Source organism: Muntiacus reevesi, chromosome 1 (genome assembly GCF_963930625.1).
Source record: "Muntiacus reevesi chromosome 1, mMunRee1.1, whole genome shotgun sequence".
In the NCBI taxonomy this organism is placed as follows: domain Eukaryota; kingdom Metazoa; phylum Chordata; class Mammalia; order Artiodactyla; family Cervidae; genus Muntiacus; species Muntiacus reevesi.
Genome location: NC_089249.1, coordinates 64,948,325 through 64,970,285, shown reverse-complemented (window position 1 = coordinate 64,970,285; position 21,961 = coordinate 64,948,325). Strand labels below are relative to the sequence as shown.

General features: G+C 37.8%; 1 protein-coding gene across 6 annotated transcripts in view; it reads right to left on the bottom strand.

Moving 5' to 3' along the window:
- The window catches only part of DCAF6 (DDB1 and CUL4 associated factor 6), a 182,356-nt gene that overhangs the window by 142,796 nt on the left and 17,599 nt on the right, over window positions 1–21,961 (bottom strand). For all 6 annotated transcript variants that reach the window (XM_065946324.1, XM_065946326.1, XM_065946325.1 and 3 more), the window contains exon 2: window positions 1,512–1,573. In XM_065946324.1, coding sequence (XP_065802396.1) covers window positions 1,512–1,573 — 62 coding nt within the window. The remainder of the gene's footprint in view (window positions 1–1,511; window positions 1,574–21,961) is intronic.

Genomic DNA, 21,961 nt, shown 5'->3' with positions numbered 1-21,961 from the left:
CAACACAAAGGATATAGAAACAAGGTAAATGACATCACAAGGAAATAAACCAGTATTTAGTATGAGGGACAATGTTTAGGAAAATTGACTCCATTTCTAAAACAAGTCAATGGCAGGGACAAAAAAGGGGAAGATTATTCTACATTAATAGGGATTTAAGAGGTACAGCCATCAAAGTACAGATGTCACTTGGATCCTCTTTTGAACAAACAACTATAAAAAAATATTTTTAAACAATGGGGAAATTTTTATTTTGAACTGTATATTAGATGATATCAAAAATATACTCAGTCATTAAATTATAAAATGCCATTTTGATTATGTAGGAAAAATGTCCATTACTCTAGCACATGAGAATGAATGACCCATCAATAACCAGCAATGAAACGGAGATCCTATTATGATAATTGTATAGCACTAATGGAACCAGAGTAGCCACAATTTTCATGGATTCAGATTTACAGAACATTAGCTAATAAATTTCAGGTATCTGAAGCTGCTTAAAAAAAAAAAAAGAAAAATGCCCGTTACTTTTAGGTTACATATAAAAGTGAAATGATATATCTGAGATTTGCTTTAAAATAATTCAGCAAGGAAAAAACATGAACTAGAAAATGTGCCAAAATCTTAACTGCTAAATCCAAGTGCTGAGTATATAACAAGCAGGACTCAAGTTTTCATAACAAAAATTTTAAAGGACTTTATTTTTATCTGATTAATTTCAGGGTGCTACTAGACAGGCAATTTGGAATGTTTAGTACATAATTTTATATATAAATTGAGTTCTGAGAAGAAGTAGAAAATTATAAGTTATGTATTCTAGCCATGGGACTGAATGGAATCACTTAGAAAAGTGGGAGGGTGGGAGAAGCCAAGATAGAGTGTTGGTATGTCTAACAATTGAAGGTGGAGAAGTAGAGAAGTCAGGGAAGAAGATAGAGTAGATGCAGGAAGTCACTGAGATAGAAAGAAAACCAAGAGAGTGTGGTGTTACCAGAAACCAAGAGAAAAGTACTTCCAAAGGGAAAATGTATTCAATGAATGTCTAAAAGTTTCTGGAAAGTTTGGAACTTTCCTAGAAGTTCAGTGGTTGGGGGTCTGCCTTGCAATGAGGGAGACATGGGTTCAATCCCTGGTGGGGAACTAAGATCCCATATGCCACAGAGCAGCAAGACTCACATGCAGCAACTAAGATCCAACACAGCCAAATAAATAAATACTTAAAACAAAAAATTTCTGAAAAGTGACTAATAGATTTGGAGACATGAAGATCACTAGTGACCCCTCACAAAAGCAGTACCAACAGTGAAAGAGATGAAGGCCTTTTGATCATCATTCTTCAAAAAATCTCCCATATATTTTCCTAAATTCAAAATATGTTTTAATGTAAAACAATTCTCCCATTTTATTACAGTTAGTCCAACCTCTTCTGGAAGCATTGGGGCATTTCCTCAAACATCTGAATACTTAGTATTACAGTTCTCCACAGTTGAGAATTAACTATTACTTACACAGCCATCATGCACATTCAAGGTTGCTTCAAGTTTTAATCTTTGGATAAATTCTCTTCTTCCTGTTTAAAAAGAAAGAATGCTTAGAAAAGTGTAACAGTGTTAAGAGCCTAGCAACTGACCTGAGGTAGATTCAAGCTCTAATTTGAGTGACACTGGGCAAATTAACCCCTCGTTAGCCCTAGTTTCCTCATTAGAGTACCTGCCTACCTCATGTGGTTACTGTTAAGAATTAAGTGACTCAAGGATATAAAGGGCTTAGCACATTATCTGGAACCACAATAAACACTCAAATGTTCCTTTCATTCATTCATTCATTCATTCACCAAATATACTACCTGCTTACTCCATTTCAGGTGGTGGTATAGGAGCTAGGGATACAATGGTAAAATAAAAAAGACTCCTGATTCTAGTTAGCTTAACAAAAGACAATATACAATATGTGACAGTACACAAAACGGTATAAGGAAAAATAAGGCAGCTAGAAAAAGACTTAAAGAAGACTGGAGGTGGGTAATACAGTTTTCAATTTTAAACTGGGTGGCAAACAGTGTTTTATAAGATTCCACCTATTTTTAAACACATCTCAATTTCAGAAATGCTAAAATACTTAAAATTCATTTCACAATGATGAAATGTGACAGGAAAAAAAATAAAATCAGCCTCACTGTCCATCAATAGCAGAACAGTTATAATACTTCAAAAGTAGAATAAATTACTCCTTTGAAAAAGAGAAACATGTTTCTTTAGGAACGAATCATCTTTACCAAAAATGGACCAAAAAAGCTTCATGTTTATTCAGAAGCTGTAATGAAAAGAAGCTGAATATATGACAAAGAGTGGTAATTAACTAAGAAATCAGCCTGATGAGATTTCAAAATTAAATTTGACTATGCTCTCTGTATACTGTCACAGGGGACAGATTTCTCTACTACAGTTTTCTTGTGTTCAGTGTGAAAAGCAAGATCTTGAAGCCAAACTGTTTTCTTTGTCCTTGTTTATAACTGGTTAAGGTGGCTATATAATGGATGAACAAGTGGTTAAAAATTCTGTGTGTGGGGAAGGTGGGAAAAGGGGGGTATGGTTCTTATTAGAATAAAACAACCTGCAGAAATTCAGCAAAGTATTTTCACAAATTACATTATACTTTATATATAATCAACTTTCCATATCTGATTTTCAGTTTTGTTTTTTTCTTTTTCTCATTGACTTTATAATTTATTTAGTTGCCCTATTGTCTATTTCAGCCAGTTTTAAAACATTTCCTTCACACAGGATATGTGATATGATTCATTCTATTTTTCATCAAGTTTAATTTTCTATCAGATCCATTACTACTATAATAGTGAAGTGAAAGTCGCCCAGTCGTGTTTGACTCTTTATGACCCAAAGGACTATACAGACCGTGGAATTCTCCAGGCCAGAATACAGGAATGGGTAGCCGTTACCCTCTCCAGGGGAATCTTCCCAGGTCTTATATGAACCCAGGTCTATAATACAGCCTACATAAACAGACAAATGTATTGATTTGTCTCTTCAAATAGGTAGCAAATTAAAACTGTAAGCCTTCTAAAAGAATATCAAGTTCACCACTGAATTAATGTGCAATGTCTTCAAGATGGATTTAATTTGTGCCACTTGATAACAACCTTTACTGGATTTGTAACTGTCTCTTTCCACTGGCTCACTGCTTCATGGTTACTGTTTTCCCTTATCCAAATCTGTCCCAAAAAATATCTTAAAAAAATGCTAACTGTGGTAAACAGATAAAATTTTTAGAAATCTTTCCTTTGGCTGTCAGCATCTGTGGTATTCTTAATGAGCTGCAAGTTAAGAGTTCAGAAATAAAGTATTCAAATTAAGATGATGGTAACTAAAATTCATTAAAATGCTAAGAAAAAAGTATTAAAAACTTTTTTCTAAATTTCTAAACATCTGGGTTTGAAAACATGGCTCTCGTCATTTCCAACTAGAGGAAATGGCAGTGCAACATGAGAGAACAGAAGACAAAGTGAGTAATTTGAGCAAGAGCTCTCATATTTGAGCCTGTACATAAAAACGTGCCCTGAGACAAGACAGCTCCCGAATGATATTTTTGTATGTGACTTAGGAGCTCAAAATGACTACTGTCCAAACATTCCATAAAAAGGGCTTCGAGAACAACCTAGTATAAACCTCCTCAACTCTTCTGATAATTAAATGCACTACACCAAGAAACAGAAGCTGAAACCTAGGACAAAATAAGAACTGTAAGTTAAAAAACTGAGTCCTCTCAAATTAAAACAAAAATAAATTATTACCTATTATCAAGAACTTTGGCCTAGCTGTAAGCTAACAAGTTACCTGCCACCATCTTATGGATGCTAGCAGAAGACACAAGACTCCAGTCAGAGGCAAAGAACCATTCTACTCTAGCAGAATGAGCTTCAGGATCAATGGTTCCTCTTGTCCAATTCCGACAGGGCAATGTAGAGAGGGGTCTGGGGGGATACTGCACATGCAATGGCTTTGAATCACAGCTGGAGTACCCTGAACTGGGGGAATCCAAATCTTATATCAAGCAAATCTACCTAACCTTTGTCCCAAAAGACATTATCTTTATTATTCTGGACAATAAACAAATCTGCCTTCTGCTTCACACAGATACTGAATGCTCTATCTCCCAAGCCTGTTCCCTAAAAAAAAAAAAAACAATTCTTGTAAAGACAGTCCAGAGCAAAGAAGCCAGTGCCTCTGCTCAAAAGACGTACAGAAATACAAAGGAGACATGGAGAACTGTCTCCCAGCTATTACACATTTATTATGGATCAATGTACCTACCATTGTGGCTTTTTATTCAAGTATTTCTGCAGCCCAAGCTGTCTCATTTAATTCCATCTCTTTCACATTCTATTCTATGTGATAGATTGTAAGCTGCATTTTAAAAAAAGGAACACTCTTTTGCTGACCGAAGTATCCTAAATGCCTAGAACAGTGCCTAAGACAATGTAGAAACTGAACATAAGTTTTCTGAATCAGTGAGTAAAATAATAGGATCATAATACTTATTTTGGTCTTTAACATGTTTCCTTTCAAAAAGGTGAACATCTTTCATTGCAATACTGCTCATATTTAATGGTTTTGTAACTTACTAAACTGTTTCATAACTCATTTATTCACGTACCTATCCCTGTTATTAGACCATGAGTTGCTTGGGACAAGAAATGTTAGGCTTAAATATATAACTTGGATCATTATACATGTATATGGGACAAAACTTAACAACTCAGGGCCTTAGTACTATATTTGTAAAAATTTTATATTTGATGGGAATAATACCATCAACTTCACAGGCTTATTGTCATAAGCAAATTAATCAGCATATGCAAAACTCATAGATATGTCTGATCTACTACAGACACTTAAGAATAGTTCTCTCCTAAAGGGAACCCTCCTACACTGTTGGTAGGAACATAAATTAGTTCAGCCATTATGGAGAAAAGAATGGAGGTTCCTTAAAAAACTAAAAATAGAGCTACCATATGACCCTGCAATCCAACTTCTGGGCATAGAGCCAGAGAAAAACATTATCTGAAATGATACATGCAACCCCAATGTTCACTGCACCAATGTTTACAATAGCTAAGACATGGAAGCAACCTAAATGTCCATCAACAGATGAATGGATAGAGAAAATGTGGTACAATGGAACATTACTCTCCAAGTAATTCTGCTTCTTTGATTGAACTCATTTATGACTAACACTTTCAGCAAACTAGCAACAGAGGGAAACTTCCTCAATCTGATAATAAGCACCAGTAAAAGACCTAAAACTTATATTTAATGGTGAAAGACTGAATGCTTCCCATTTAAGATCACACAATACAAGGAAGTTTCACTTTCACCACTACTATTAAACACGTTCCTGGAAGTTTTAGAGATAGAGATAATGTAAGAAAGAAAAAAAAGGTACATACTTTGGAAAGTAAGAAATAAGAGAGCCCCTACTGAAAGATGATATAATTTTCCATGTAAAAAATCTCCTGGTATATACCTCAAAATCTCATAAGATGTATATACAGAGAACATCATGCGAAATGCCAGACTGGATGAAGCACGAGCTGGAATCAAGACTGCTGGGAGTAATATCAATAACCTCAGACATGCAGATGACACTACCGTTATGGCACAAAGCAAAGAAGAACTAAAGAACCTCTTAACAAAAGTGAAAGAGGAGAATGAAAAAGCTGGCTTAAAACTCAACATTCAAACAACTAAGGTCATGGCATCCAGACCATCACTTCATGGCAAATATATGGGCAAACAATGGAAACAGTGATAGACTTTATTTTCTTGGGCTCCAGAATCACTGCAGATGGTGACTGCAGCCATGAAATTAAAAGACACTTGCTCCCTGGAAGAAAAGCTATAACCAAACTAGACAAAGCAGAGACATTACTTTGCCAACAAAGGTTCGTCTAGTCAAAGCTATGGTTTTTCCAGTAGTCAGGTATGGCTCTGAGTTGGACTATAAAGAAAGCTGAGCACCGAAGAATTGATGCTTTTAAATTCTGGTGTTGGAGAAGACTCTTGAGAGTCACTTGGACTGCAAGGAGATCCAACCAGTCCATCCTAAAGGAGATCAGTCCTGAGTGTTCATTGGAAGGACTGATGTTGAAGCTGAAACTCCAATACTTTGGCCACCTGATGCAAAGAGTTAAGTTACTGCAAAAGACCCTGATGTTGGGAAAGATCAAAGGCAGGAGGAGAAGGGGACGACAGAGAATGAGATGGTTGGATGGCATCACCGACTCAGTGGACATGAGCAAGCTCTGGGAGTTGGTGATAGAGGTGGCGTGTTGCAGTCCAAGGGGTCGCAAAGAGTCAGACAGGACTGAGTAACTGAACAGAACTGAGCAAGATTACAGAATATAAGACCAACACATACCAAAAAAGAAAAACATACTGTTATATAATAATAATGAATGGGCAGAAGTTGAACTTTAACACAATACACTTAAAACTGCTCTTAATTAAAAGAAAATTAAACATTTAGACATAAGTATAACAAATTTTGCTAAGGATCTGTATCCTAATAATTACTGAGTTGGCCAAAAAGTTCATATAAACTTGTAGCCCAATCCAATACAAAATGCTGATGAAGGAAACCAAAGAACTAAATAAATGTAGCAATATACGGTGTCTATGGATCAGAAGACTCAACACAGTCAAGATGTCAGTTCTTTCCAAACTGATATGTAAGTCCAATGCAATTCCTATCAAAATTCCAACAAGGTTTTTTGGAGATAAAGACGACTTTACTATAAAATTCATATAAAAAGGCAAAAGACCTAGAAGAGCTAAAACAATTTTGAAAAAGAAGAGTTGAAGGGGGAAACATCATTCAACCTGATGTAAAAACTTACTATATAGCTACAATAAGCAAACAGTATGATATTTACAGAGAGATAGACACACATACCAATGAAAGAGAATAGATAACACAGATTAGACACACACAAATATGCCCAAAAGGTACAACAGGAATTCAACAGAGACAGTTTTTTAAATAGTGCTAGAGCAAGTGGACATTCACAAGCACGAAAATGAACTTCAAGTTAAATCACATACCTCTTACAAAAATTCACACATCATTGACAAGAAACATATTAATTTATCTTTTGTTACTTGAAAGTATTGAACTGAAATGTTCAATATTCACTTATATAACAAATATCCAGCCACAGGAGTTAGTTTCTGCAAAAATTCCCCAGCCAATAATGTGACAACACAATGGACCCTGAAATTAAATGTAAAAATGTAAGATTATAAAACTTCAGAGAAAACACACAGGAGGTGATCTTTAGGACCTGGGGCTAAGTTAAGAGTTTTTAAAAATGATACCAAAAGCAAAAGCTATAAAAGAAAAACACTGATAAATCAAACCTCATCAAAGTTAAAAACCTTTACTCTGCAAAAAACTCTGTTAAGAGAAGAAAAAGACAACTACATGTTGGGAGAAAATATTTGCCAATGGCATATCTGACAAAGGACTAGTACCTAAAGTATGTAAATAAGTCTTAAAACATAACAGTGAAGAAAATAATAGTCCAAACAGAAAGTGAGCAAGAGACATGAAAAGACATGCCACTAAAAATATCAAGACAGCAGGACTCCTCCAAGCACCAACAACCAGCTGCCTTAGGACCTGGTCTTACCTGCCAGCAGGCAAAAACCAGACCCAGGATTCCTTCACTGCACAACCAGCCATACCATGACCTGACCCCAGCCACAAACAGCTGGAAGCCTCTGCGCTATTAAAAGCCTGCGAGCTGGCCCCATGTACCAGACTGCCACAGCAGTCAACCTCAACTACATCAAAAGGCCCCATGTAGTTCACACAAGGGATACCCCAAGATCATACAATTCTAGCAACCTGAGAGGAACGTACTTACTGACTCACCAAGATAACTACTATATTAGGCCACTTATCCAACATCAGGAAATACAATGGGCCTATCTAATACACAGAAATAGAAATAGATAATTAGGAAAAATAAGACGACAGAGGTTTCAACTGAAAGAAGAAAATAAAAATCCCAGAAGAAAAACTAAATTGGAGACAAGCAATTTATCTGACAGAGTTCAAGATAATGCTCAAAAGGATGCTCAGTGAACTTGGGAGAAGAAAGAACACAGTGAATAGTTTACTAAAGATTTAGAAAATATAAAGAAGAACCAAACAAAGCTGAAGAATACAAAAGCTGAAATTAAAACTACACTAGAAGTAAATAAGATGGCAGAGAGAAAAGAATCAGCAAACTGAATGATAGAGTAGTGGAAATCACACAAGCTGAACAGAAAAAGGAAAAAAACAATCTTATCAAGTAAGGATAGTTTAAGAAATCTCAGGATTTTCCTTCATAGTCCAGTGGTCAAGATTCTGAGCTTCCACTTCAGGGGACATGGATCTGATTCCTGGTCAAAGTACTAAGATCCTATATGCTGTAAGGTATGGTCAAAGAAACAAACAAAAAAAAAAAAAGATAGACTTTGGAAACAACATCAAGCACACAAAAATTCACATTATGGAAGTTCCAGGAAAAGAAGAGAAAAAAGGACACAGGACCTATTTGAAGAAATAATCACTGAAAACATTGCTGCGCATGTGTGCTAAGTCTTATCAGTCGTGTCTGACTCTGTGTGACCCTAAGGACTGTAGTCCTCCAGGCTCCTCTATCCGTGGATTCTCCAGGCAAGCATACTGGAGTGCATAGCCATGCCCTTCTCCAGCAGATCTCCCCAACCCAGGGATCAAACCCAAGTCTCTTACATTTCCTGCAGTGCCTGGCAGGTTGGGTTCTTTAACACTAGTGCCATCTGGGAAGCCCTGCTGCTGCTGCTAAGTTGCTTCAGTTGTGTCCAACTCTGTGCGACCCCACAGACAGCAGCCCACTGGGCTGGGATCTCCGTCCCTGGGATTCTCCAGACAAGATCACTGGAGTGGGTTGCCATTTCCTTCTCCAATGCATGAAAGTGAAAAGTGAAAGTGCAGTCGCTCAGTCGTGTCCGACTCTTCGCGACCCCATGGACTGCAGCCTACCAGGCTCCTCCATCCATGGGATTTTCCAGGCAAGAGTACTGGAGTGGGGTGCCATTGCCTCCTCCGCTGGGAAGCCCTAACCTGCCTAAACTTCCCTAACCTGGGTGAAAACAAAAGACATCCAGGTCACAAAGCTGATTATCCCAAAAACATCCACACTGAGACAAAATATAATGAAAAAGGCAAAACTAAAAGAAAAACAATCTTCCAAGCAATTAAAAAGGAAAAACAATCAGTTACCTACAAGGAAACTCCCAAAAGACTACTAGATCACTTCTTAACAAAAGCTTTGCAGTTCAAAAGGGAGTGGCATGATATATTTTAAGTGATGAAAGGGAAAAAACCTACAGCCAAAAATACTCTATGCAGCAAGGCATTCAGATTTGATGACGAGTTCATTTTACAAATAAAAGCTAGAATTCAGCATAAGTAAACTAGCTTTACAGTAAAATTTAAAAGTATTCAAGCAAAAAAAGAAAAGATTAAAACTAGAAAAATGAAAATTATGAAATAAAAAGTTTCACCAGTAAAGGCAAATATACAGTAAAGGTAACAGATCAACCACTTATAAAGCTAGTAGGAATGTTAAATGACAAAGGTAGTAAAATCATCTATATCAACAATAAGTAATCAAGAGAAATACAAAACAAAAAATGTAAAATATGACGTCAAAAACATTAAACAAGGGACTTCCCTGGTGGTCCAGTAGTTAAGATTCCACCTGTCAAAGGAGGGGACACAGGTTCAATCCCTGGCCCTTGAAGATCCCACAAGCCATGGAGCAACAAAGCCAGCACACCACAACTACTGCACCCAGGCACCACCATTACTGAAGCTCACGCACCTAGAGCCCGTGCTCTGCAAAATAAGAAGCTACCACAATGAGAGGCCTGCACACCATAATCTAGAGTAGCCCCCTCTTGCCACAATGAGAGAAAGCCTGCAAGCAGCAACGAAGACCCAGCACAGTCAAAAGGAAAAAAAGAAAAAAGAGGGAAGAAATAAAAATTCAGAGTTGTTAGAATGCTTTTGAACTTAAAATCATCAACTTAAAATAAGCACACACATATAAAGGTGCTTTATATAAACTTTATAGTAGCCAAAAACCAAAAAATCTATAAAACATACATATACCAAAAAAGGGCTTCTCAGGTGGTTCAGTGGTAAAGAATCTGCCTGCCACTGCGGGAGACTCAGGAGACACAGGTTCAATCCTTGGATCAGGAAGACCTCGTAGAGATGCAAATGGCAATCCACTCCATTTCTTTCCTGGAAAGTCCCATGGACAGAAGAGCCTGGTGGGCTACCATATATAAGGTCACAAAGAGTTGAACATGATTGAGCATAAACACACATACATATCAAAAAAAACTGACACTAAACACTAAGGACGGTCAACAAATCATAAGAGAGCAAAAGAAGAATACAACTACAAAAACCTCAAAACAATTAACAAAACTGCAATAAGTGCAAATTTATCAATAATTGCTTTCAAAGTAAATAGACTAAATACTTAAACTAAAGACAAAGAATAGCTGAATGGATGAAAAAAATAAGACCCATAAAAATGCTGTCCACAAGAGACTCACTTCAGGATGAAAGATGCAAAAAGACTGAAAGTGAGAGAATGGAAAAAGTATTCGACACAAATGAAAACAAAAAGAAAGTTGGGGTAGCAATACTTACATCAGAGAAATCAGACTTTATAACAAAGACTGTAACAAGAGACAAAGAAGGAAATTACATAATGATAAAATGATCGATCAAAAAAGATATAGGGAATTCCTTGGTTCTCCAGTGGTTAGTTCGTGGGGTTTTCACTGCTAAAGCCCAAGTTCAGTCCCTGGTAGGGGTCCCACAAGCTGCATGATACAGCCAAAAGAGACAAAAGAAAAAATATAATAATTGTAAATATATATGCACCTAACATAGGAGCACATACATACATAACACAAATATTAACAGAGAAACTGACAGTAACATAATAATACTAGGGAACTTTAACACTCCACTTACACCAATGGATGGATCATCCAGACAGAAAATCAATAAGGAAACACTGGCCTTAAAACAATACATCATGCCACTACTGGGCATTTATCATGAGAAGACCATAATAGAAAAAGACACATGTAACCCAATGTTCATTGCAGCACTATTTACATTAGCCAAGACATGGAAGCAAGCTACATGTCCATTGACAGATGGATAAAAAAAAGTTGTACTATATATATACAATGGAATATTATTCAGTCATAAAAATGAATGCATCTGAGTCAGTTCTAATAAGGTGGATGAACCTCGAGCCCACTATACATACTAAAGTCAGAAAGAGAAAACCAAATCTTGTGTATTAATACATATATATATATATATGTTTTTATATATATATATAATCTAGAAAGGTCATACTGATGAACCTATCTGCATGGCAGCGATGGAGAAGCAGACCTGGAGAACAGACTTAAGGACATGGCAGGAAAAGGGAAAGGAGAGGGTGGGATGAATGGAGAAAGCAGCATGGAAACAGTAATTACCGTATGTAAAATAGACAGCCAGTGGTAATCTGCTCTATGACTCAGGTAGTTCAAATCTGTACTCTGTGACAACCTAGAGGGTGGGATGCAGTGGGAGGTGGGAGGGAGGTTCAAGAGGACGGGGACATACGCATACCCACGGCTGATTCACACTGATATACAGCACAAAACACAACATTCTGATGCAAATATACCTTGATTAAAAAATACTTTAAGTAACTCCCAAATAAGAAAAAACCTATTCTGTTCATCAGTTCAGTTCAGTGGTCCAGTTGTGTGCAACTCTTTGTGACCCCATGCACTGCAGCATTGAGGAGGTGACGCCATCCAACCTTCTCAACCTCTGCTGTCCCTGTTATTCAAAAGCAGAATACACATTCTTCTCAAGTGCACAAGGAGTATCTCAAGGACAGATCATAAGCTGGGTGACAAAGCAAGTCACTATAAATCTTCTTAAGATTCTTCTTCAGCTGTTGAGAACAAGAGAGTGGAGGAATAGGTGGACGGTGGAAAACATCTGTCTCCACGGATACATCAGGAATACACCTTCAGACACAGAAGTGCATGCGGAACACCAGCTGAGAGCGGACAGGAGTACCTGACCAGCGGGAAAGAATATACAGAGTCATGCAAAACTTGGTAGGATGAAGGAACGAGGGGGGAAAATAGGAGTGTTAGCAGGACTGGACCTGCCCTCGGTGGATGGGGGAACTGAAGCAGGGGTCCAATCCCCACATTGGAGCAACTGTCTGAGTCAGAGGAGAAACATTTAAGTCTGAGTGAAAAAGCTGATCTGTGGCAGCCTAAATGGGATGAGAATCAGACAGTCCTTGCCGCAGCTTTACATACCCTGGATACCGACGCAGGTGCCCAGGAAGGTGCAGCAGCTGGGAGCTGTAGTTTAGGGGCTGTGGAGCAATCCCAGGGCGAGGGTTGCAGAGAGACTGCAGAAAGAAGTATCAAGGGTATGTGAGGGAGGAGATTGTGGTGGGAAATGCCTGTGGAGGAAAGCTGGGCAGCCCTGGAAGCAAGGCAGTACTGCTGAGTCATGCCTAAGGGGTGGAACCAGCCATAGCCTCTCTCTCCCCAGAGGCCAGCAACGGCGGCTGAACAATAGAGAGACTGGCCCACCAAACGCCTGACTCACTGAACTACAGAGCAGGAGCCCGCCCACAGTGCCACTTTAAGTGCCCGACATGCCAGTCTACAGAGCAGGACTCCAGCCAGGGGGGGCCTCTATGCGCCTGATGCCCCGAACAACAGAGAAGCACCCCAGGCAAGAGAGCCCTTTGAGTGCCTGACCAGGCGGAGCTACAAAGGAAGACTGGCCAAAGAGGCCTTCTGATTGCCAGCTACAAGAGGCTCAAAAAGAGACTCTGATAGGGCCATAACTCCTGTGGCTGGGGCAGTCCACTTTGCACTGCCAGGGTCCCCTCAAGCCAAGCAGCTGCACTATCTTCGTGCTCAACTCTCACTGGGGCAGAGCTGCCACAGGCAAGAAAATCTTGCATCTATGCATGCAGGGTCGGTTCGGTCATTTCCAACTCTTTGCTACCTGGCAGACTGTGGCCTGCCAGGCTTCTCTGTCAAGGGGGTTCTCCAGGCAAGAACACTGGAGTGTATTGGCCAGTACTGGTTGCCATAGCCTTCTAGAGCACTCTATTTCCTGCTACCCTAGCCGTCAACCCCCCTGAGTACCTGGTGCTGCCAGAACCCCTGCGACCCAAGCAGCTGCACCTCCTCCACACCTGGGCCTCACTGGGGCAGACCCAAGCCCTCCAGGGCAGCCTCAGGAGCAAACCCCAGTGGACAACCCACATGCAGAGGTGGAAATAAAACCACAATTGAAACCCAGGGGCAGTGTGGCTAAGGAAGAAGACCCAAAACCTTCCCACCAGCTGTACAAGCTGCAGATTAAATCCACAGGATCAACTAGGCAGACTGTCTATGGTATATATAAATGGTCACCGAGAACTCCCACAAAAGAAAACGCACTAGCTCTGATAGCTGTGGAGAACAGAGGCAAGAACACACAGGAGTAGGACCAGATAAGAATCTGAGCTGTCCCCACAGCAGGTCCAGAGATCAGTACAGTGTCGGAGGGCATCCTAGGGAGGTGAGGTGGACTGTGACTCCCAGCGAGGCAAAGGACTGTGACAGCAATCACTCAAGAAAAACATTTATTATTCTTATGCTTTGACTTGTTCTATAGATTTCTTTTTGATTTTTGTTCTTTGTCCTTATACCCCTCTGTTGTAGTTGTCGGTATTGTTGGCACTATGAAATTTAATTAAGCTTTTGAGCTTTTTTTTTCTTTCTCAGTCACATTTTTTATTATTGTAATAAACCTAAATGTTGGGCGTTTGCAGTTTTGTGGAGTTTTCCTTTTTTTTTTTCTCTTTAATTTTTAATTTCTTAAACCTATTATTAATTTTTCCACATTTACTCCTTTGTTTGCTTTTCCTACTGTTCTTTTCTCCTTGCAGTTAATCTTTAATGTATACAAATCTTCATCTACCTCTATTTAACTATTCTTTCTTTCTTTTCTTTCCTCTCAACATATTTTTTAGTTTTGTTTTCACTATGTTATTCCCCACTTGGCACCTTGCTTTAGTTTTGTTTTCTGGTATGTGCTTTAGTTAGTCTTGCTCTTAACTGGTAAATATAATTTTTTATTTCCTTTGTTCGCCAGCTCAATCTACTGTGTACTTTATTTTAGTTGGACTGTCTTCACTTTGCTTATGGGTGTACATGTATATTCCATTATTTTAATTATCTTTTGCCTGATTTTATAACTACCATTTGTCTGGGGTTCATCTTTGGTATCTCGTTTTTGGGTATTTGTTTTAATCTCACTTAATGCCCTAATAAACCACTTGTGGAATCTTTGTTCCTAACCAGAGATCAAGCCCTGAGACTTTGGAGTGGGAGTACTGACTCCAAGAGCCTAGACTACCGGAGAACTAATACTAGGGAGCATCAAATAGTGAGAAGTTTCACAAACGAAGCCACTTGAATACAAGACGGGGCATCACCCAACCATCAGTAGCATCCTGTGCAGGATGCCTCATCTAAACAACAAACCAAACAAAAATACAAACCCAATCATCAGCAGACAGGATTATCACCTCATTCAGCCTTGCCCACAAGAGGAAAAACAAACAAAAAAATTCAGCACAAATCTCACCCTATACAAAGCTTACACAAACCAATGGACCAACCTTGAAAGTGAAAGTGAAGTCGCTCAGTTGTGTCCGACTCTTTCTGACCCCATGGACTGTAGCCTACCAGGCTTCTCAGTCCATGGGATTTTCCAGGCAAGAGTACTGGAGTGGGTTGCCATTTCCTTCTCCAGGGGATCTTCCCGACCCAGGGATTGAACCCAGGTCTCCCTCATTGTAGGCAGACGCTTCACGCTCTGAGCCACCAGGGACCAACCTTAGTAGGGTAGAAACCAAAAGGAAGAAAGAATTCAACTTTGAAGAAAGGAGACCTCAAACACAATAAGTTTAAAAAAAAAAAAAAAAAAGAAAATGCAGAGAAATACTACACAAATGAAGGAACAAACTACAAACACAGAAGTCCAAATAAATGAAGAGCAAACAGGCAAACTACCTGAAAAAGAATTCAAAATAATGATAGTAAAAATGATCAAAAACCTTGAAAACAAAATGGAGAAAATGCAAGAATCAATTAACAAACACCTAGAAGAATTAAAGAATAAACATACAGAGACAACACAATTACTGAAATTAAAAAAACTCTGGAAGGAATCTATAGCAGAATATCTGAAAAAGAAGAACCAATCAGTGAGCAGGAACATAAAATGGTGGAAATAACTTCTGAAGAGCAGAATAAAGTAAAAAGAATGAAAAGTACTAAGGACAGTCTCAGAGACCTCTGAGACCATATCAAACACACCAACATTCGAATTATAGGGGTCCCAGAAGAGAAAAAGAAAGCGTATGAGAAAATTTTTGAAGAGTTGAAAATCTCCCCAACATGGAAATCAAAATAATCAATCAAGTCTGAGAGGCACAAACAGTGCCATACAGGATAAACCCAAGAAGAAACACGCTGAGACACATACTAATCAAACTAAGACTAAACACACACACACACAAAAAGACTAAACACAAAGTAAGAATATTAAAAGCAGCGAGGGAAAAGCAACAAGTAACATAAAGGGGAAACCCCATACGTTTAACAGCTGGTCTTTCAGCACAAACTCTGCAGGCCAGAAGGGGGAATGGCAGGATGTATTTAAAGTACTGAAAGGGAAAAATCTACAACCAAGATTACTGTACCCGGCAAGGATCTCATTCAAAATTCATAGAGAGAAAAAAAGCTTTTCAGACAAGCAACAGTTACAAGAATTCAGCACCACCAAAACAGCTTTAAAACAAATGTCAAAAGGACTTATATAATCAACAAACACAAGAAAGATCTACAAAATCAACCCCAAACAATTAAGAAAATGACAATAGGAATATATGTATCAATAATTACTTTAAATGTAAGTGGATTAAATGGTTCAACCAAAAGACACAGACTGGCTGAATGGATACAAAAACAAGACCCATATGCTGTCTACAAAAAACCCACTTCAGGCCTAAACACACATATAGACTGAAAGTGAGAGGACACAAAAATATATTCCATGCAAATGGGAAGCAACAGAAAGCTGGAGTATCAATCCTCATATCTGACATTATAGACCTTAAAATAAAGAAGATAACAAGAGATAAGGAAGGACACTACATAATGATCAAGGGATCAAGCCAAGAGGAAGACACAACAATTGTAAACATCTATGCACCCAACATAGGAGCACTTCAATACATAAGACAAACACTAACAGACATAAAAGGAGAAACTGACAGGAACACAATAGTAGGAGACGTTAACACGCCACTCACACCAATGGACACAGCATCAAAACAGAAAATTAATAAGGAAACACAAGTCTTAAACGATACATTAAATGAGATGGATCTCATTGATATCTTGAGGACATTCCGTCCAGATGCAAAGGAATACACCTTCTTCTCAAAGTGCACATGGAACGTTCTCCAGGACAGACCACATCTTGGGTCACAAATCAAACCTCAGTAAATATAAGAAAATTGAAATCGTATTAAGCATCTTCTCCGACTACAACGCTATGAGACTAGGTATCAATTACAAGAAAAAAGCTGTAACAAACACAAAGACAAGGAGATTAAACAATACATTTCTAAATAACCAACAGGTTACTGAAGAAATCAAAAGAGAAATCAAAAAATTTCTAGAAACAAATGACAATGAAAACATGACAACTAAAACCTATGGGATACTCAGCCGTTAAAAAGAATTCATTTGAATCAGTTCTAATGAGATGGATGACACTGGAGCCCATTATACAGAGTGAAGTAAGCCAGAAAGATAAAGAACATTACAGTATACTAACACATATATACGGAATTTAGATAGATGGTGGCGATAACCCTATATGCAAAACAGAAAAAGAGACACAGAAGTACAGAACAGACTTTTGAACTCTGGGGGAGAACGTGAGGGTGGGATGTTTTGAAAGAACAGCATGTATATTATCTATGGTGAAGCGGACCACCAGCCCAGGTGGGATACATGAGTCAGGTGCTCGGGCCTGGTGCACTGGGAGGACCCTGAGGAGTCGGGTGGGGAGGGAGGTGGGAGGGGGGATCGGGATGGGGAATACGTGTAACTATATGGCTGATTCATGTCAATGTATGACAAGACCCACTGAAATGTTGTAAAGTGATTGGCCTCCAACTAACAAAATAATATTAAAAAAAATAAAAAATAAAAAAAAATAAAATAAAATAAAACCTATGGGATGCAGCAAAAGCAGTTCTAAGAGGAAAGTTTATAGCAATACAATCCTACCTCAAGAAACAAGAAAAACATTGAATAGATAACCTAACTTTACACCTAAAACAACTGGAAAAAGAACAAACTGCTCCCCCCACCAAAATTAGCAGAAGGAAAGAAAGCATAAAGATCCGAGCAGAAACAAATGAAAAGAAATGAAAGAAACAATAGCAAAGATCAGTAAAACTAAAAGCTGGTTCTTTGAGAAGATACACAAAATTGACAAACCTTAGGCCAGACTGATCAAGAAAAAAAGAGAAGAATCAAATCAACAAAATTAGAAATTAAAAAAGAGAGGTTATAACAGATAATACAGAAATACAAAGGACTATAAGAGACTAACTATGTGGCAATAAAATGGATAATCTGGAAGGAATGGACAGAGTCTTAGAAAAGTTCAATCTTCCAAGACTGAACCAGGAAAATATAGAAATCATGAACAATTCAATTATAAGCACTGAAATTGAAGCTGTGATCAAAAATCTCCCAAAAAACAAAAGCCCAGGACCACATGGCTTCACAGAATTCTATCAAACATTTAGAGAAGAACTAATGCCTATCCTTTAAAAACTCTTTCAAAAAACTTCAGAGAAAGGAACACTTTCAAACTCATTCTACAAGGCCACCATCACCCTGATACCAAAACCAGACAAAGACAATCAAAAAAAGAGAACAACAGGTCAATATCACTGATGAACACAGATGCAAAAATCCTCAACAAAATTTTAGCAAACAGAATTTAGCAACACATCAAAAAGTTCATACACCATGATCAAGTTGGGTTTATTCCAGGAATGCAAGGATTCTTCAATGTATGCAAATCAATCAATGTAACACACCATATTAAATTCAAAGATAAAAACCATATGATAATCGCAATAGATACAGAAAAAGCCTTTGACAAAACTCAGCATCCATTTATGATTAAAACACTTCAAAAAATGGGCATAGAAGGAACCTACCTCAACATAATAAAGGCCATATATGATAAGCCTACAGCAAACATTTTTCTCAATGGTGAAAAACTGAAAGCATTCCCCCTAAGATCAGGAACAAGACAAGGGTGTCCACTTTCACCACTATTATTCAACATAGTTCTGGAATTCCTAGCTATAGCAATCAGAGAAATAGAAACAAAAGGAATCCAGATTGGAAAAGAAGTAAAGCTCTCACTGTTTGCAGATGACATAATACTGTACATAGAAAACCCTAAAGATAGAGTCAGAAAATTACTAGATCTAATCAGTCAATTTTGCAAAGTTGCAGGATACAAAATCAATACACAGAAATCACTTGCATTTCTATACACTAACAATGAAAAATCAGAAAGAGAAATTAAGGAATCAATCCCATTCACCACTGCAACAAAAAGAATTAAATATCAAGGAATAACCTTAGCTAAGGAGACAAAAGAGCTGTACCTAGAAAATTATAAGATACTGATGAAAGAAATCAAAGACGACATAAACAGATAGAGAGAGATTCCATATTCCTGGGTAGGAAGAATCAATATTGTGAAAATGACAATACTACAAAACACAATCTCCAGATTCAGTGTGATCCCTACCAAATTACCAAAGACATTTTCACAGAACTAGAACAAATAATTTCACAATTCATATGGAAACACAAAACACCCCTAACAGTCAATGCGGTCTTCAGAAAGAAGAATGGAGCTGGAGGAATCAATCTTCCTGACTTCAGATTATACTTCAAAGCTACAGTCATCAAGACAATATGGTACTGGCACAAACACAGAAATATAAGCCCAACAGAACAAGGTAGAAAGCCCAGAAATAAACCCATGCCTCTATGGGTACCTTATTTTTGACAAAGGAGGCAAGAACATACAATGGGGCAAAGACAGCCTCTTCAATAAATGGGAAAACTAGACAGCTACACGTTAAAGAATGAAATTAGAAAACTTCCTAACACCATACACAAAGATAAACTCAAAATGGATTAAAGACCTAAATGTAAGACCAGAAACTGTAAAACTCTTGCAGAAAAACACAGCCAGAACACTCGATGACATAAATCAAAGCAAAATCCTCAATGACCCACCTCCAAGAGTAACAGGAATAAAAACAAAAGTAAACAAGTGGGACCTCATCAAACTTAAAAACTTTTGCACAGCAAAGGAACCTATAAGCAAGGTGAAAAGACAACCCTCAGAATGAGAGAAAATAATAGCAAATGAAACAACTGACAAAGGATTAACTGCCAAAATATACAAGCAGCTCATAAAACTCAATACCAGAAAACCAACCAATCCAATCAAAAAAAAGGAAAAAAGGCATTTCTCCAAAGAAGACATACAGATGTCTAACAAACACATGAAAAGAAGCTCAACATTGCTCATTATTAGAGAAATGCATATCAAAACTACAATGAGATATCACTTCACACTGGTCAGAATGACCATCATCAAAAAGTCTACAAACAATAAATGCTGGAGAGGGTGTGGAGAAGAGTACACTCTTGCACTGTAGGTGGGAATGTAAATTGATAGAGCCACTATGGAAAATGGTACGGAGATTCCTTAAAAAAACTAGGAATAAAAGCAGCATATGACCCAGCAATCCCCCTCGGAGGCACATATCCTGAAGAAACCAAAACTGAAAAAGACACATGTATCCCATTGTTCACTGCAGCCCTATTTACAATAGCTAGAACGTGGAAGAAACCTAGATGTACACTGACAGATGAATGGATAAAGAAGTGGTGGTATATGCACACAATGGAATATTACTCAGCCATAAAAGGAAATGCATTTGAGTCAGTTCTAATGAGGTGGATGAACCTAGAACTTATACAGAGTGAAGTAAGTCAGAAAGAGAAAGATAAATATAGCATTCTAATGCATATATATGAAAACTAGAAAAATGGTACTGAAGAATTTGCTTACAGGGCAGCAATGGAGAAAGACATAGAAAATAGACTTGTGGACATGGGGTAAGGGGAGGGGAGGGTGAGATGTCTGGAAAGAGTAACATGGAAACTTACCTTAATGTATGTAAAATAGACAGCCAATGGAAATTTGCTATGTGGCTAAGGAAACTCAAACAGGGGCTCTGTATCAATCTAGAGGGGTGGGACGGGAAGGGAGATGGGAGGGAGGTTCAAAAGAAAGGGGATATATGTATACCTATGGCTGATTCATGTTGAGGTTTGACAGAAAACAACAAAATTCTGTAAAGCAATTATCCTTCAATAAAAAAATTAAAAAAATTGAAGTCATATCAAACATCTTTTCTGAACACAGTGCTATGAGACTTAGAAATCAACTATAAAGAGAAAAACCCCAGACACCACAAATACATGGAAGCTAAACATGCTACTAACCAACCAATGGAATCACTGATGAAATCAAAGAGAAAATTAAAAAATACCTGAAGACAAATGAAAAAGGAAACACAACAATCAGAAATTTATAGGACTCAACACAAGTAGTTCTAAGAGGTTAAGTTTATAATGATACAAGCCTAACTCAGGAAACAAGAAAAACTCCACACAGCCTAACTTTACACCTAAAAGATACTAAAGAAAAGAACAAACAAAACCCATAGTTAGCAGAAAGAGCTAATAAATAATAAAATTAATGAAATAAAGACTAAAAAACGAACAGAAAAGACAGATGAAAATAAGAGCTGGTTTGTTGAAAAGACAGACCAAACTTACACACCTTTAGCTACATGCACCAAGAAAAAAAGAGACACTACAAATGAATAAAATCAGAAATGAAAAAGAAGAATACAAAGGATCATAAGAGTTTACTCTGAAAAACTATAGAGGAATAAAATGGACAATCTAAAAGAAACAGAAAAATTCCTAGAAATGTACAATTTCCCAAGATTGAATCAGGAAGAAAAACAAAACTTGAACAGACCAATTATCAGTAAAGAAATTGAGTCAACAACCAAAAAAACTAAGAATTATCAAATGTCTAGGATCAGACAAAAAACAACACCCAGCTGTAGATGTGACTGGTGATAGAAGCAAGGTCCGATGCTGTAAAGAGCAATATTGCATAGGAACCTGGAATGTTAGGTCCATGAATCAAGGTAAATTGGAAGTGGTCACACAGGAGATGACGAGAGTGAACGTCAACATTCTAGGAATCAGCTAACTAAAATGGACTGGAATGGGTGAATTTAACTCAGATGACCATTATATCTACTACTGCAGGCAGGGATCCCTTAGAAGAAATGGAATAGTCATCACAGTCAACAAAAGAAATATAGTACTTCGATGCAATCTCAAAAATGACAGAATGATCTCTGTTCGTTTCCAAGGCAAACTATTCTATATCACGGTAATCCAAGTCTATGCCCCGACAAGTAACGCTGAAGAAGCTGAACACTTCTACGAAGACTTACAAGACCTTTTAGAACTAACACCCCCCCCCAAAAAAAAAGAACTAACACCCAAAAAAGATG